This window comes from Scomber japonicus, chromosome 23 (genome assembly GCF_027409825.1).
Source record: "Scomber japonicus isolate fScoJap1 chromosome 23, fScoJap1.pri, whole genome shotgun sequence".
Lineage (NCBI taxonomy): Eukaryota > Metazoa > Chordata > Actinopteri > Scombriformes > Scombridae > Scomber > Scomber japonicus.
The window spans coordinates 23,497,385-23,514,884 of NC_070600.1; the positions used below are offsets into that span (position 1 = coordinate 23,497,385).

Consider the following 17,500-nt stretch of genomic DNA (forward strand, 5'->3'; position numbering starts at 1 on the left):
GCGAGTTTCATTCACAAAAATCTTCCCAAAGAAACACAAATGAGAACATGAACCTGTCAGAGAGACACTGCACTGTGACAGACGTCACACCTTTCCCTTCCTCTCTCCCTCCTTACTCCTTTCTTTCCTTCCTTCCTCCCTCCGTCCCTCCCTCCTCTCCTTACTTCCTTCCTCCTTCCGTCCCTCCTTACTACTTTCCTTCCTCCCTTCCTTCTCTCCTTTCCTTCCTTCCTTCTTCCATTCTTTGCTCCCTCCTCCTTCCATACTTCTTTCCTCACTTCCTTCTTTACTCCTTTCCTTCCTCCTTTCCCTCCCTCCTTACTCCTTTCCTTCCTTCCTTCTTCCATCCCTCCCTTCTCTCCTTACTCCTTCCCTCCCTCCTTACTACTTTCCTTCCTCCCTTCCTTCTCTCCTTAATTCCCTCCTCCTTCCCTCCCTCCTTACTTTACCTTACTCTAAGTCATGAATGCTACAGATCATCTTCAGTCACATGAGGCCGACCGTCATGTTGAAACAGCAAAGAGACAAACACAACATCTTCTGTCACTGAACGACGAGGCTCAGATGAGAAATAACAAGTTGGACAGCAGATCAAACGTACTCGAAGGTTTTCGCCGTGCAGCTTAAAAAACAGCGTCGAAATATTTGAAATACAAACGTAAGACTAATAGCGATAGAAACAGTTTTTCATGCATGCGTTCGGGGATGTTTGAAGGTATTTTGCAAACTGTTTGAATGAGGTGGTTTGATGATGAACTCAAATCTGCAGATTTTATGCAGAAAAGTGTTTCTTACACGTACGAGCAGCTCCCCCCTTCCTCAACGACATTTTCCACAATGGTGGGAACCTACCTGTGTGTGTGTGTGTGTGTGTGTGTGTGTGTGTGTGTGTGTGTGTGTGTGTGTATGTGACTAACACTCTGTTGTTTCCCTGAAATGAAGCTCTGTGGTTTCACTGCTGACACTCAGCACTCTGGTTTCCATCAGCAACACACACAAACACAAGCACGTTACACAAATTCCCCGTCAACCACATCAATGACAGTTTAAGTTTATCTGTAAAAAGCTGAAAGTGGTCGAACGTTTGACCGCTCAGGCAGCCAGAAGATAAGTTATCAAAACAGACAAATTCATTATAATTCCCTACTGCCGCTTTCTTTCACTGAATTCATGTCCAGAAATATTAATTAGCTCAGTAGTTCCCAACCTTTTTTCCAGATGTGTTGATATTCTGAGTCTCTACTGGAATATCTTTGCATGATTTCCAGTTAAAAACTCCTTATTGATCTTCTACTGGTCCTTTATGCAGCCGCTCAGTTCAGCCTCTGTCTATTAACAGGCCGTTTTAGCTCCTGTCTCTTTAAGCCCCTCCGATGTGTCCACTCTGTGCAGATTGGTCAGCTTCAGTAAGCTTCCTCTAGCTCCAGCTATAGTAGCATGATTTCACTTCTTTCTCTCCTTCTTCACTTTGAAACAGAAACTACTCAAATCCACCCGTTCACGCTGGCGCTGAATCAGATCTTAAATACGAGAGCGGACAGTGTGAACAACACATAGAAACACCTTAGCAACCACCTTAGCAACCAAGCCTACATAAAGGACGGCTGATTATGTGCATGCACGACAAGCTGATGTCAGCTCATCGGCAAAGGTAGAAACTTCATTGCATGTAAAGTTCTGCAGGTTGAACTTCGCGTCCTGACTTTTGACTTGCAGGCAGCATTTCTACAAATGTTCAAGTTTGGGAACTCTGACATCAAGACAGGATAAGGATAACAAACAAATAAAGCTTTGATAAAGCTTATCGTTAGGGCTCTTAGAGCTCTTAGCTTATGCTGCTATAGGCTTAGACTGCCGGGGGACTCCCATGATGCACTGAACTCCTCTCTCCTCCTCCTCCTCCCTCTCTCTCTCTATCCATCTATATCCATTAACATTCATGTACTATTAATGCATTCAATAAGCTAAACTTCTTCCCCGGAGTTGTCTGTGCTTTCTGGTCTCACAGGTAATCTGGGCCTGTAGACGTCCGGATGACAGATTCCAGTCCCGGACCTTCTAGCTTCATTGTTGATTTTCATTGTGCTTCTCTCCTCTGCTCATCCTATCTCTCCTCTCCTATCCTTCCTCTCTCTCCTCTCTATTCCAACCGGTCGAGGCAGATGTTCTCCCACTCTGAGTCTGGTTCTGAGGGTTCTTCCTGTTAAAAGGGAGTTTTTTCTCTCCACTGTTGCTCATGTGGGAATGTTGGGTCTCTTTAAAGTTAAAACCTGAAGAGTTCAGTTTAGAGCCTGCTCTATGTGGAAAGAGCCTTGAGATAACTTTGTTGTGATTTGGGGCTATACAAATAAAGATTGATTAAAGGTTAATATGTCCTCTCTATCCCGATTTTACCACTGAGTATAATGACGGACAGAACAGTCATTTGGATGCAATTTTAAACTGATTATTTCCTGTTAGTATTGCATTAGAGACTCATTTTCCCTATATTTTAAGTTTTTATCTTTATTTAAACTCCTCTCAGACCTCTCTCCATACTGATATCCATGTTCTCACCTCTCAGTTTCTGACCACTAACCTCGTAACATGACAACATTACTGTACATTCACCTGAGGGGCGTCGGCGTCCGTGTCTCCGCCTTCTTCGGGGATCCTGTAGAGAGGAGAACGAAAGCTGGACTGATACTCTGTCAACATCCTGTCAGACAGACAGACGGACGGCTCCGTGAGCATAATGAATGAATGAATGAATGCACAACACACACAGTAACACACACACACACACACACACACACACACAGTAACACACCTGTGACCTCTCTGAACCCGTGGAGGAGGGGGCGTGGCGTTTTCCCTCTGAGAGCTGGTGGGGGTCAGCTGGTCTGGACGGAGCACATTCTCCGACTCCTCCCGCCTCTTTTTGTTGCTCTGGAGATCAAAACAGCCGAGTCAACACATTTGTTCCTGACTAGAACTCCAAATGTGGATTAATCCGCCACTGAAAGTAGTCCCCTTTTTCTGAAAACTACACCGACTAGCTGAGACTAAATATTTCTGAGGTGTTTTAAAGATCTAAACGAAGAGTTTTTGCACAAAAGTTTAAAGAAAGACGTCTCAGCTGTTTAACCCTCCTGTTGTCCTCAGGTCAAGGAAGGAAGGAAGGAAGGAGAGAGAGAGGGAGGAAGGAAGGAAAGGAGTAAGGAAGGAAGGAAGGAAGGAAAAGAGTAAGGAGGGAGGGAGGAAGGAAAGGAGGAAGGAAGATACGGAGGAAGGAAGGATGGAAGGAAGGAAGGAAGGAAAGAAGGAAGGAAGGAAGGAAGGAAGGAATTAAGCAAGGAAGGAAGGAAGGAAAGGAGTAAGGAGGGAGGGAGGACAGAGAGAGGGAGGAAGGAAGGAAAGGAGTAAGGAAGGAAGGAAGGAAGGAAAGGAGTAAGGAAGGAGGGAGGAAGGAAGGAAGGAAGGAAGGAAGGAAGGAAGGAAAGGAGTAAGGAGGGAGGGAGGAAGGAAAGGAGTAAGGAAGGCAGAAAGGAAGTGAGGAAAGAAGTATGGAAAGAGGGGAAGAACGAAGGAAAAATTAAAGAAGGGAGGAAAGAAGGAACAGTCAAAAGAGAGACGGGGTCAATTTGAGCCCGGGAGGACGACAGGAAGTGATCAGAGCACAACAGCATCTACTTCCTGTCTGTATTAGTGCAGATTTAAAGAGCACATATATTCTGCACATTTCCAACTCTGTATATTACTCTATATATATTACAATACAACATGTGTAACAACAATAGCAGGACCTCACTTCTTTCTCTCGGTCTTTACTCCTAATGGAAACCTCTCAGATACATCATCACATACATGGTGGGACCTGAATCTAATCCAGGAAGTGGACAATATGAACAACCATGAACATCCAGAACAGTTTAAGAAGCTTGCCCATGTTTAACATCTGATATCATGACTGTATGAAATGGCAGAAAATACCCCAAACAAGCAGAATATGCCCCCTTTTTATATCTCAGTTTAACACGTGGGCCTACGAGCAGGGTTTGTGACATTGCACATCTTTTTTTCCAAGGAGTTAAACTTTAGAAATTAACTATATTTGCATACTGTATTCATAGATTCTGGATATTTAAATGAAGAAGAAGGAAGAGATGTTGGTTTTTTAGATTTTCTTAATGAGATGAATGAATTTTTAGGGACAAAACACGTCAGACATGAGTTTTTTTTAATGCAGTATGTCTGAAAACGTGTCTACAAGGGATCTTTAAACATGCTTATACTGACCTGTGTGTGTGTGTGTGTGTGTGTCTGCATGTGTGTGTGTCTGCGTGTGTGTGTGTGTTTACCTTGTGTGTGTAAAACAGTGGGACTCTCTGATGATGAATTTTTAGGGACAAAACACTATTTTTTCATGCAGTATGTCTGAAAACGTGTCTACAAGGGATCTTTAAATATGCTTATACTGACCTGAGTGTGTGTGTGTGTGTGTCTGCATGTGTGTGTGTGTGTGTGTGTGTGTGTGTGTGTGTCTGCGTGTGAGTGTTTACCTTGTGTGTGTAAAACAGTGGGACTCTCTGATGCTCCAGGTGTTTCCGAAGGCGAGGTCTGGCCGGTGGGAGCAGACCCTGGAAGCTCTGCTGGTACTCCGTTGTCATGGAAACGGGTTTCTTCTTCAAGGGGGAGACTGACCTGCTGCTGGAGTAAAGCACCTGAGGAGAGAGGAGGAGGGGGAGGAAGAGGAGGGGGGGGGGGGGGTAAAAGGTCAAAGGTCAAAGGTCAGCAACAATGGCAGCAGGATATTTAAAAAGGTAGTGAGTGAAAGCAACAGCGGATGAATCAGTACAGTGATCAGTTAACTGTCTGTCGCCACCTAGTGGACAAACAGCTGAACTGCAGCTCTTTAAACTGCACTCAGATTATATAGACCAGAGGTGTCAAACTCATCTTCATTCAAGGGCCACACGCAGCCCAATTTGATCTGATGTGGGCCGGTCTATTAAAAGGAAGGAAGGAAGGAAGGAAGGAAGGAAGGAAGGAAGGAAGGAAGGAAGGAAGGAAGGAAAGATGCAAGGATGGAAGGAAGAGGAGAGAAGGCAGGATGAAAAGATGGAAGGAACAAAGGTAGGATCGAAGTAACGAAGGAAGAGAAGACAGGAAGGAACGAAAGAAAGAAAGGACAGATGGAATGAAGAAAGGGAGGGAGGAAGGAAGGAAGGAAGAGACAAAGAAAGAAAGGACAGATGGAAGGAAGAAAGGGAGGATCGAAGTAAGGGAGGAAGGAAGGGAAGATGCAAGGATGGAAGGAAGAGGAGAGAAGACAGTAAGGAAAGATGAAAGAAAGGAAGGAAGGAAGGAAGGAAGAAAGGGAGGATCGAAGTAAGGGAGGAAGGAAGGAAAGATGCAAGGATGGAAGGAAGAGGAGAGAAGACAGGATGAAAAGATGGAAGGAAGAAAGGTAGAATCGAAGTAACGAAGGAAGAGAAGACAGGAAGGAACGAAAGAAAGAAAGGACAGATGGAATGAAGAAAGGGAGGGAGGAAGGAAGGAAGGAAGGAAGGAAGGAAGGAAGGAAGGAAGGAAGAGACAAAGAAAGAAAGGACAGATGGAAGGAAGAAAGGTAGGATCGAAGTAAGGAAGGAAGAGAAGACAGGAAGGAACGAAAGAAAGAAAGGACAGATGGAATGAAGAAAGGGAGGAAGGAAGAAAGGAAGGAATGAAGGAAGGAAGGAAGGAAGGAAGGAAGGAAGGAAGGAAGGAAGGAAGGAAGGAAGAGACAAAGAAAGAAAGGACAGATGGAAGGAAGAAAGGGAGGATCGAAGTAAGGAAGGAAGGAAGGAAAGATGCAAGGATGGAAGGAAGAGGAGAGAAGACAGTAAGGAAAGATGAAAGAAAGGAAGGAAGGAAGGAAGGAAAGATTGAAGGGAGGAAGGACAGATGGAAGTAAGGAAGGAAAGAAAGACAAAGACAGAAAGGACAGATGGAAGGAAGGAAGGAAAGAAAGACAAAGACAGAAAGGAAAGATGGAAGGAAAAGAAGACAGGAAGAAAAGTATTTGATAGTATTTTATAGTACGTGGTAGTATTTTGTAGTATGTGGTAGTATTTGATAGTATTTTGTAGTATGTGGTAGTATTTGATAGTATTTTGTAGTATGTGGTAGTATTTGATAGTATTTTGTAGTATGTGGTAGTATTTGATAGTATTTTGTAGTATGTGGTAGTATTTTGTAGTATGTGGTAGTATTTGATAGTATTTTGTAGTATGTGGTAGTATTTTGTAGTATGTGGTAGTATTTGATAGTATTTTGTAGTATGTGGTAGTATTTTGTAGTATGTGGTAGTATTTGATAGTATTTTGTAGTATGTGGTAGTATTTGATTTTATTACAGTATATGTGGTAGTATTTGATAGTATTTTGTAGTATTTTGTGATAAGTGGTAGTATTTTGTAGTATGTGGTAGTATTTGATAGTATTTTATTACAGTATATGTGGTAGTATTTGACAGTACTTTGTAAGACGTGGTAGTATTTGACAGTATTTTGTAGTATGTGGTAGTATTTGATAGTATTTTATTACAGTATATGTAGTAGTATTTGACAGTACTTTGTAAGACGTGGTAGTATTTGATAGTATTTTGAGGTATTTGATAGTATTTTGTAGTATGTGATAGTATTTTATTACAGTATATGTGGTAGTGTGGTAGTACTTTGTAAGACGTGATAGTATTTTGTAATATGTGGTAGTATTTGATAGTATTTTGTAGTATTTGATAGTATTTGGTAGTATGTGGTAGTATTTTGTAGTATTTGATAGTATTTTCTAGTATGTGGTAGTATGTGGTAATATTTGGTAGTATGTAGTAGTATTTGATAGTATGTGGTAGTATTTGATAGTATTTTGTAGTATTTGATAGTATTTGATAGTATTTGATAGTATGTGGTAGTATTTGATAGTATTTTGTAGTATTTGATAGTATTGTGTAGTATGTGGTAGTATTTGATAGTATTTTGTAGTATTTGATAGTATTGTGTAGTACGTGGTAGTATTTGATAGTATTGTGTAGTACGTGGTAGTATTTGATAGTATTTTGTAGTATGTGGTAGTATTTGACAGTACTTTGTAAGACGTGGTAGTATTTGGTAGTATTATTGTAGTACTTGATAGTATTATAGTAGTACTGGTGAGTATTATAGTAGTACTGGTGAGTATTATAGTAGTACTGGTGAGTATTATAGTAGTACTGGTGAGTATTATAGTAGTACTGGTGAGTATTAGTTGGTACTGTACCTGTTCTGCAGTCAGTAAAGGTGAAGCAGCAGCTACAGGCTTCTTCCAGCTGAACTGTCTGTTGTACTCTGTCCTGTGGCTCCCTGACCTTTGACCTCCGGACCTAAGCCCCGCCCTCCTCCGCAGAGCGAGCTCCACCTGCAACACCGGGTAAGAAAATCCTGTTCATCCATAAACTCAGTGAAGATAGTGTTTAAGGCAGGGATGTCAAACATGCGGCCCGTGGGCCAGACCCGGCCCACCGAGGGGTCCAATCCGGCCCACTTTCCTTATTCCTCCCTTCCTTACATCTTCCCTTCCTTCTTTCCTTCCTGTCTTATTTTCCTTCCTTCCATCTTTCCTTCCTACCTTCCTTCCTTCCTTCCATCCTTCCTTCCTGCCTTCCTTCCTTCCTTCTTCTTTTCCTCCATTCCTCATTCCTTCCTTCCTCCCTTTCTTCCTTCCATCTTTCCTTCCTTCCTTCCTGCCTGCCTTCCTTCCGACCTTCATTCCTTCCTTTCTTCCTGCCTACCTTCCTGCCTTCCTGCTTGCCTTCCTTCCTTCCTTCATTCATTCCTGTCTACTCTTCCTTCTCCTCCTTCCTTTCTTCCTTCTATCTGTCCTTCCTCCCTACCTTCCTTCCTTCCTTCCTTCCTTCCTTCCTTCCTTCCTTCCTTCCTTCCTTCCGGCCCATGTGAGATTAAATTGGGAAGTATGTGGCCCTTGAATGTAAATGAGTTTGACACCCCTGGTTTAAGGTTTAAAGACGGACACTGACCTCCTCATAGGTCGAGGGCTGCAGTCCATCAGGCGCTGAGGTCACGGGGCTGCTGGGCTGTGGTTGGCTGTCGCGTTTAGAGGGGCGGGGCTTTGCTTAAAAGACAGGAAGCAGTGAGAATGTGATGTTTAAAATCTGTGATACTGATACCAGAATAAAGACAATGACAACAAGCAACATTTACAAGATTTCCCAGCAGTCCTTGCTTCAGGATCTGCAGCACGTCGTGGTCCTGCAGGAGGTTCACGATCTGCAAGAGACGCTGGTTCTGTCCGTGACCCAGGTGTTGGCGTTGGAGGTCTTGGCTCCCGGGACGGCTCCTTCCTGTGGGCTGAACGGCTCCTGGAGGCTGATAATGAAGAGGAGAGAGAGAGGGAGACATTCACATACCAACATCATCATCATTTTATGCGTTACCATAGTAACATTACACATGCTAGAAGCTGCAACTGCAAGTATGTAAGTATGTTAAGATTATATATTGTTTTAAAAGCTAACTGTGCACATGTTAAAGGACAAGTTCACAGTTTTAAAACAGCAGTCAGGTGTCCATGTGAACGCTGAGAAAGGTTTAATCATTCCTCCTGAGAAGTCTGAAACACTAATACCGTCTTGACTAAAGAGTATACTGTATATTTTACTGTAATATCACAGTTTAAACCTTTTATATTAAAGGGTTCTGATAACTTCACGATACTTTAAAGTCGATTTCACGCATGAACTTCGGACGTGTCCAGGAAATCAGATTGGGAGTTGCCCCCTCTTTTCACACATGTAACACACAGCAGGAGATTATCTGTGTCAAACGGGTTCACACCTCAGTTTGGTTTTAGGCGGTGGGTGCAGAAGGCAGGACATGACGGCAAGAAGTACACTGCGGTTGTAGTTGTAGGTGTTTTTAAGCTTTTCACCAGAAATAAAAGAGGTTTTATTTCATGAGAAATGACAGGAAGTCCTCGCTGCTGTTTTACACATGTGGCTCGTGTTGGTCTGCATTGTTTGGACTGGGCCTGAATGGAAGTGTGTGGAAGTGGTGTTTCCGAAGGCGAGGTCTGGCTCTTCTTCAAAGGGTGGAGACAGACCTGCTTAAAACAGGTTTTATTTCATGAGAAATGAAGAAGGAAGTCCTCTCTCTCCTCTTCCATAACAGGCCCAGTCCAAACCATGCAGCTTAGCAGACCAACACTAGCCAGAGGGGAGTAGACTGCTGTAATTCAGGGACGTCTTATTTAACTTTATGTTCAGTTTGTTCAACAGTTGTTTGATAAATTGCTCGTACCGCTTCCCTTACTGATGCAGCTCACTCTCTACAACTACTATATTCACACAGGAGCTCAATCTGACATTATAGAGGCTTGCAGGGTGAAGTCCGTTTAACGTCAGGTCCGACTGATTCAGACATTAGCGTCCTCATATATAACTCCTCCGGGACACTTTCAGGGTTGAGGTGCAAGTGTAAAAGAGCCTTAAAGACTCGTATATTCTCAGCATGTGTCTCTACCAGCAGGAGGCGCTGTTCTCTGTGCATGAACGGTCGGCTCAGTGACAGACTGCTGTGGATCTGGTGGACGGAGCAGAAAGGTTCGGGACTGAGCAGGACCAGCAGGACCGACCCTCTTCCTGCGCTGAAGGCCGGGTTCTCTGCTGATACCTGAGATACACAGAAAGATCATCTCTTCTTACAGCGCGCAACTCGAGTAAGACGTTGAAAAACTAACCTGAGAGGAGGTTATTTAATGGTAGTGAGCAGGGGAGGAGTGGGCATACTGGGTCAATATGACAATAATTAATATGAATATAGATTAAATATGTCACAATGAACAGCAGCTACTCAGATTCTGCTCTTTTCTCTGTTTAGACATCTTTACATTCACCAAGAGCTTCACATTAAAAGGGCCTAAAAGAAGCGTAAAGCAATGTTTTAAAAAAAGAACAAAGAAAAACAAAACATTAATGTAATAAAAGATGGGAAATAAAAATAGTAATAATCTTAAAATAGTAAAAAATAGTACATAGTAAAAGCTAAAAGATATAATAAATAGAATATAAAAAATCAAGTAAAATACATTTAGAAATAAGTTCACTCAATGGCTCTAGAAACTTTTCCAATGTTATCAGAACAAGTGGATCAAATTCTGATGATGAAATCAGTCATTTTGGGTTGTCCTCGAGTCAAGGAAGGAAGGAAGGAAAGGAAGAAGGAAGGAAAAGAGGGAGGGAGGAAGGAAGGAGGAAGGAAAGGAAAGGAAAGGAAAGGAAAGGAAAGGAAAGGAGGAAGGAAGGAAGGACGGAAAGAGGAAGGGGGGAAGGAAGGGAGGAAGGAAAGCAAAGGAAGGAAAGAAAGAAGGGAGGAAGAAGGAAGGAAGGGAGGAAGAAGGAAGGAAAAAAGGGAGGGAGGAAGGAAAGGAGGAAGATGGAAGGATGGAGGAAGAAGGAAGGATTGGAGGGACGGGAGGAAGGGAAGGAAGGAAGGGAGGAAGAAGGAAGGAAGGGAGGAAGAAGGAAGGAAAAGAGGAAGATGGAAGGATGGAGGAAGAAGGAAGGAAGGGAGGGACGGAAGGAAGGGAGGGAGGGACGGAAGGAAGGGAGGAAGGGAAGGAAGGATGGAGGAAGAAGGAAGGAAGGGAGGGAGAAGGAAGGAAAAGAGGGAGGGAGAAGGAAGGAAAAGAGGGAGGGAGGGAGGAAGGAAGGAAGGGAGGAAAGGAGGAGGGAGGAAGGAAGGAAAGAAGGAAGGATGGAAGGAGGAAATAAGGAAGGAAAAGAGTGTAGTATATAGAAGTTTTTAGCTTTCTAATAGTAATAAATAGTAATGAATACTCGAGTACTAATAAGTAATAAAATGATATAAATCTACTACAGACTTCCCAGCTGACTGTATCTGGAGCGTTGTCAGACCACGTTAGATGAGGTTGGGGTACGTACCCATCTGGTCGGAGCGCAGGCCGGCCCACGGAGCGTAACGCTGAGGAGACGCACTGCTGGAGCGGGACACCCTGTAGCTCTTCTGATACTCACTCTGACTCTGAGACACAGATACAAGAAACATACAAACACTCTGCTGTCATCATCAATTCATCTGATGATCGGTCTCTAGATTACAAGATTACAAGATGACAAGATGACGTCCTCAAAAGTCACAGAGGATGAAAAAAAACCTGGAAATACTCACATTTAAGAAGCTGGAATCAAAATTTGAGCTTTTTTCTTCAAAAGTGATACAAAAAAATGATCAATTATCGAATTATTTGGCAATTAATTTAATAGTTGGCGACTAATTTCAAATTAATTGACCTTTGGGAAGATCCTGAATCAGGGGTTTAAAGCTGTTTAGGGGATCCAAATGAATATTATTAACAAATAATTACTTAATAAATAAATATTCTGTATCAAACTCCTTCTACAGATTACAAGATTACAAGATGACGTCCTCAAATGTCACAGAGGATAAAAAAAACCCTGGAAATACTCACATTTAAGAAGCTGGAATCAAAATTTGAGCTTTTTTCTTCTTCAAAAGTGATACAAAAAAATGATGAATTATCAAATTATTTGGCAATTAATTTAATAGTTGGTGACTAATGAATAAATTGACCAATTTCGAATTAATTGACCTTTGGGGAGATCCTGAATCAGGGGTTTAAAGCTGTTTAGGGGATCCAAATAGGTGGAATATAATTAACAAATAATTACTTAATAAATAAATATTCTGTATGAAACTCCTCCTACAGTCTGAGTGAATGATATGAATACTTTTTTGTAGTAGTAGTAGTAGTTGTTGTTGTTGTTGTTACAGTAGGTGCATTTACAGTCTTTTTAGCATCATATCTCCTCTTAGTGTTTCCTGTTTCTCTGTGGTGGAAGTATAGTAACAAAAAGAGGAACTTTGCTACTAAAAACACTGTAATGTTGAAACATAGAAGATGAAGATTTGACTCATTCAGACGCTGAAGCTTCATATTAGCTTCAGATCAACTTTTAAATCCATGTTTACACAGAAGGAGGACTGTGGGTTTAGTCCTCCAACACTTCCATTGTAAACATTATGAAGGGATCTTCTAATAGTCAGTATGAACAGGAGGAATCATTACAGACAGAAAAACACACTTCATGTTCATTTAGATTCCTCATATTATAGAGTCAATATGTTAAAATACTAGTATTAAAGTGTTATAACATGTCGCTGCTGGTTGTTGTTCAGTCACACATATTAACCGGATTATCTCTGATCAGATTAAATCATATCATTCATTCAACCTGTTACATGCTGCTAATGCTAACGATGCTATCACTCGCTGTTTACCTTGAAGCGGACAGTCATGGCGCTCTCACCGCAGATTAAACACCTCCAAAGGTCACTCCTGCTTCATAACGAGACGAGTTGAGTCAGTTAGTTGGTTAATGAGCTGGTTAAGAGTGTAAACCCGGCTAACTAGCAGGACCAGCATGCTAACCAGCAGCTCAGCTTCAGCTAAGGGGAAACAAGCTGTCGCCGTTGCCATAGCAGCGGCTCAGCGTGTTGCGCATGCGCGTTCGCAGCGAGACAACAATGAGCCGTCCTCCTTTTAATCCTGAAAAGAAAATGTTTATTATGTATAGAAGCATATTACTGGCTATGTGATGAACAAAAGATATTATAAGACGATATAATGAGAAATAGTCAATAGTAACTCAAAATAATGCCTTAATAACTCAGAATAATGACTTAGTAACTCAAAATAATGACTTAATATCTCAAAATAATACCTTAATAACTCAGAATAATGCCTTACTAACTCAAAATAATGACTTAATAACTCAATAATTAGAAACTATATCAAGGTAATGACTTAGTAACTTAAAATAATGACTTAATATCTCAAAATAATGACTTTGTAACTCAAAATAATGAGAAACTGTCTAAAAAATGAGAAACTATCTTAAAATAATGACTGCATGAACAGCATGATTTTACTCAGGGTACCATGTACTTATAACAGTGGTATCTATCTATAATCAGGAATGACTCCACACACAGGTTGCTGTTACAAAATTGCACCACTTTTATTCATTTAAGGCTTTTTAGTTTTTACTTTACATTTGGCTTCACCCCCCCGCCCCCCTCCCCTCCCCTACCTCCTGCTGCTGTTGTGGGTTTCTGTTGTGGAAGAAACCAGTTCAGACCATTTTGTACCAGTTCCAAACTCCCCGAAAGCTGAACTGAGATGACTCAGCAGGATGGAAATGGGATTTTAACCTGATACTTCTTTGTCTGAACTGCTTCCTTTTACATTTCACTGGTCATCATGCCATACAGAGAAATAGAAGCAGATTTATTTCAGTAATGTAAAATCTCGTTGTGAATGAATCATTCCAGTTTGCATTTGGATGCGGCTGCATTCATCACTTCAATGCCACCTTTCAGAACTGGTTTAATGTCTGAATCCAGTGCAAAGATAGGTCCACAATGTGTTTAGTCTAGGAAGAAGCAGGAAACTGCCAACCTAGCTCAGTCAAAAACGAGAAAAAAAAACATGCCTTTTAACAATCCTAATTTAGCACAGGTATAAATTTAGCCAGTGCTGTTGAACAAAGTCGTTAAAGAAGTTGCTTGAAATGATGAATGCCACCACAGCCTCTGTGACTCTGGAAGCCAGAATGGTCTGATTGCTGCTGAAGGCCAGGTGTTGCAGCACAAAACATATGGGGCATCCCTAAAAATGCCATCAGCCATTGAGAAAAAATGGGCATTCTCATCCCTCAAAGACTTATAAAGCCAGCTGTACTGCATGGGAGACAGTCCTGGATGCTTCCCATTGACAGTTGGGGAATTTAATCAAACAAAATAATTCCTTACCATCATTGACGTAGTTCCGCAATAAAATATGAAAAACATGGTTTAAAAACACCACTGATAAAACACAAGTCCTGCCTCTGTGTCATTTGCCTAAGTTTGTTTTCGAGCGGGACTTCCTGTGTCACAATGAGGCGAAAACTTGAAAACTACCTTGGACAAGACGCAAAAAGAAGATTAAATCAATAGTCGATTGGAAGAACTTAGCAGAGCCGCTTCTCTACACTCCTCAATGGGAAACATCTAGTCGCTGGCACCACACTTGCTTTCCTTTCACTGACACATTTCAAAATCACCCAGTCTCGGCTGCAAACAGACCGTTCACTTGAAAGCTTCTGCTCGGCATGCAAACTGTCGCAGCACCTCCTGGAGGTCAGACTGACAGAAACATCAACATGCTACATGACTCAACGTACTGGAGGAGAACCAGAATACTGACAGCAGTACTCCTAATAGTACAACACTGTGCACAGCAGTACTCACAGAGGTCACTGGTCCAACATACTGTATCCGTAAGCTGAACACTCTCACATTTGAAACTGAAGACAGATGTTTGAAGGCTGTTTTTTTTTTCCTTTTCTTTTTTTTTTTTAGTGGCTTCACAGGCCGCCCCCCCCTCCCAAAATCAGATGATGGGGCAGGGGGCTTCAGCTTCAAGCCCAACCTCCTCCGGTCGGTCTCAACTTTAGCCGTGCTATGGTTAAAAAGAAGCACTGAGATTTTAGTTCAACTGTCTTCTTAAACAAATCGAAACACTGACAACAAAACCATCCATGTGTTCACAAAGGGTACGGAGAACCCAAAACTCTTTACTTTTTTTTTTAGGGTGAAGTTTGGTCCTCCATACATCAGTCCCTCCAGAAAGTTTTATACTAATGCAAATTCAAGAAATCTCAGCAATATCTGCACAAGCTTGCAATTCTGCTAGATTACTGCAACTTTTTTTCCTTGCATGACATGACCAAACCCATTAAACCGTTTGTGATTTGGAGCCATTGTTACATTTCGTGTCACAGTAACTTGAGTCGAAGATGGACACAAATGACTGCCATGAACCGTTTTTGTACTCCATGTAACACAGTGGTCGACCACAAGCGGAAATCGTCACTGGACAGTCACTTTTCTACTGCAAAGCATAAGACACTGTCTGCAATCAATGAAACAACATATAGGCAAATTACTGTGACCAAAGCAGCTGCATCAAGACCCATAACCGACTATATTCAGTGTTAATGGATTTATTTTAATGGCATTATTGGCTATTATATTTGGTGCTAAAGTTGAGGTGAAAGTTTTTTTTAATAAAGGCTTAAAAATGAAACTCAAGCACAGCATTGTATCGAAGGAAGTGATTAAATATGACTCTTCATTGGTGGTAGTTTTTTTTAACAATTACATTATTTTCTTTTGCTTGCAATTTTTTTTTTTCCCCCATTCCCACATTTTTAAAACAGCAATAAGAGCACATAAAACATCACAAACTGTATCGCAAAATCAAGCATTTTTTGGCTGCAAGAAGCACGAAGACACTGTGAAATCCTGGAGGGACTGAAACATGGATAGTTTAATCTGCCTATCAGTTAAAGAAGACGTTGATCAACAAGGAATGATCAATCGACAATAATTCAGTGTTTCCCTCTCAGATGTATTGTGTTAATAATATTAATAATCAGGTAATAATATGGTTAATAGTACAGAAACAACACCCGCGGGCTGTCCTGCTCAGTAAATATAACACAACCCCTCCCCGCTCCCGCCGCCCAGGCCAATAAAAGGCCATCACAGAAACTGGCCTGGTTCATTGTTGTTTTGCAGCTCACACACACAAACACAAACACACACACACACACACACACACACACAAACACACACACAAACACACACTCACAAACAAACACAAACACATACACACACACACACACAGGGAGGGTACTGGACCAGTGTGAGTCTGCTGTCTAAAGGCAACATGTCCGTCCTGAGCAGCAGATCTATAGAGTCAGCTCACCACGTTGCTACGCTCGTTTGTTTCGTTAGCATCCCCGTACAACATAGCCAATATATTCCATAGACTGGTGGCTAACGAGCTAACTAACATTATAATTGTGTTACCCAAATAGTAAAGAAGCTAGCTCACAATAACTGTCACCTATTTGTTTCTTTATGAACAGACTAACAATGCTAACATTAAACAAACAGCATAATAAAGGCTAATCTTTAAACATTGTGAGCAAATGCTAACAAATCTATGAGGCTATCATCTGCCAGACAGCAAAATATAATTGTTAGCTGTTCTTCACAATGTTTCTAAAGTGTTTTACTAGCTACTTTTATTTTAATTTATATGTAATTGATTGAACTTGCTTGTTTGAAGCGGAGGGCCAATTTCGTTGTACTATTATACTTGTTATGATTGTGCAATGACGACAAAGGTTTATCTTATCTTATCTTAGCTAGCTAGGCTAACCAGGTAGCCAAAAACTACAAGTACACATTAAATTATTTAAGACTATTTTAACAAAGCTAATATTCCACAAACAGAATAGTAGTTCACAATGTTTTTAATGCATTTTACCAGCTTCTAGGAGACCCAGAGCTTTTAATAATGTGTTTTAAAAAAGCTAATACTTCCCAACAATGTTAATGCATTTCATCAGATATTAGGGACTGGGAGCGATCTGTTTTGGTGGTTATACTAATAATGCTAACACCCCAACAAACACAATCATTTTGAACATATTTAACTGTCTGCTAGCCGAACAAAGTAGCCTAAAACTACAAACATGTTTTTAATTTCGTTAAAAATATGCTACCAAAGCTAACATGCAGCAAATAGCACATTTGGATAGTTAGCATTCTCTTACTGATTCGCTCTCATAGCTGTCAGCTAAACGCGGTGAGCTGACCCTAAGCCCTGCTGCAACCCCCTAAACCCCCCCCCCACCCCCCGAAAAAAAAAAAATCAGAAACAAAAACATTAAATGACTTTTATATCTTTTCACACAGAATCATAGTAATAACCACTGTAATAATAATCACTGTATGGATCCACAGGTTTCGACCGGAGCCACGCACACAAAGCCAGCCGTGCTCGCTGTGACATCATCATGGCTGACAGTGAAGTGGTCAAACTGTGTGTGAATGGCTCGGCACTGCTGGAAAATAAGTGAAAAGGAAAGGAAAAAAGAAAAAGGAACACTTAAAAATTAAAAAGCGAGAAGCCATTTCCCAGCGCAAAATGGCCTAGCAGAGAGCGTGATGGGAAACTTAGTTTAAATTTGGGCAAAACCCCCCGTCAGAATCATCATCTTCATCATCATCATCATCATCATCATCATCATCATCATCATCGCCGCCGCAGTCTTTTGATGTTTGGTTTTAATGTTTCCAAGGCAACAGTCTCCGTTTAGACAGTGGTGGTGGTGGTGGTGAGGATGGGAGATGTAGTCGTCATGGGAACAAGAGGTCAGAGGTGGCCGACGTTGATGATGACATGGTCGTGTTAAAGGGGGCGTGGCAGATTGGAAGATGTCCTGTGATTGGTTGGTTGGTTGGTTGGTTGGTTGGTTGTCGTTCAGGTGAGCAGAGAACTGGAGGAAAGTGTACAAACATGTGTTGAGTGTGTAACAAGTCTAG

The 17,500-nt window shown here is 41.5% G+C and overlaps 2 protein-coding genes across 2 annotated transcripts in view; both read right to left on the reverse strand.

The window, feature by feature from the left end:
- The window catches only part of mdm1 (Mdm1 nuclear protein), a 32,288-nt gene extending 19,933 nt beyond the window's left edge, over positions 1–12,355 (reverse strand). The window contains exons 1-10 of the mRNA XM_053313821.1: positions 12,338–12,355; positions 10,960–11,059; positions 9,539–9,681; positions 8,853–8,940; positions 8,222–8,386; positions 8,038–8,132; positions 7,281–7,418; positions 4,542–4,703; positions 2,810–2,928; positions 2,611–2,698 (exon numbers count right to left, since the gene is read on the reverse strand). Of these exons, the coding sequence (XP_053169796.1) occupies positions 2,611–2,698; positions 2,810–2,928; positions 4,542–4,703; positions 7,281–7,418; positions 8,038–8,132; positions 8,222–8,386; positions 8,853–8,940; positions 9,539–9,681; positions 10,960–11,059; positions 12,338–12,355 (1,116 nt within the window). The remainder of the gene's footprint in view (positions 1–2,610; positions 2,699–2,809; positions 2,929–4,541; positions 4,704–7,280; positions 7,419–8,037; positions 8,133–8,221; positions 8,387–8,852; positions 8,941–9,538; positions 9,682–10,959; positions 11,060–12,337) is intronic.
- Positions 12,356–16,822: 4,467 nt separating this feature from the next.
- LOC128385170 (ras-related protein Rap-1b) overlaps positions 16,823–17,500 on the reverse strand; it is a 31,051-nt gene continuing 30,373 nt past the window's right edge. The window contains exon 8 of the mRNA XM_053344030.1: positions 16,823–17,454. The gene's annotated coding sequence lies outside the window, so the exon portion shown is untranslated. The remainder of the gene's footprint in view (positions 17,455–17,500) is intronic.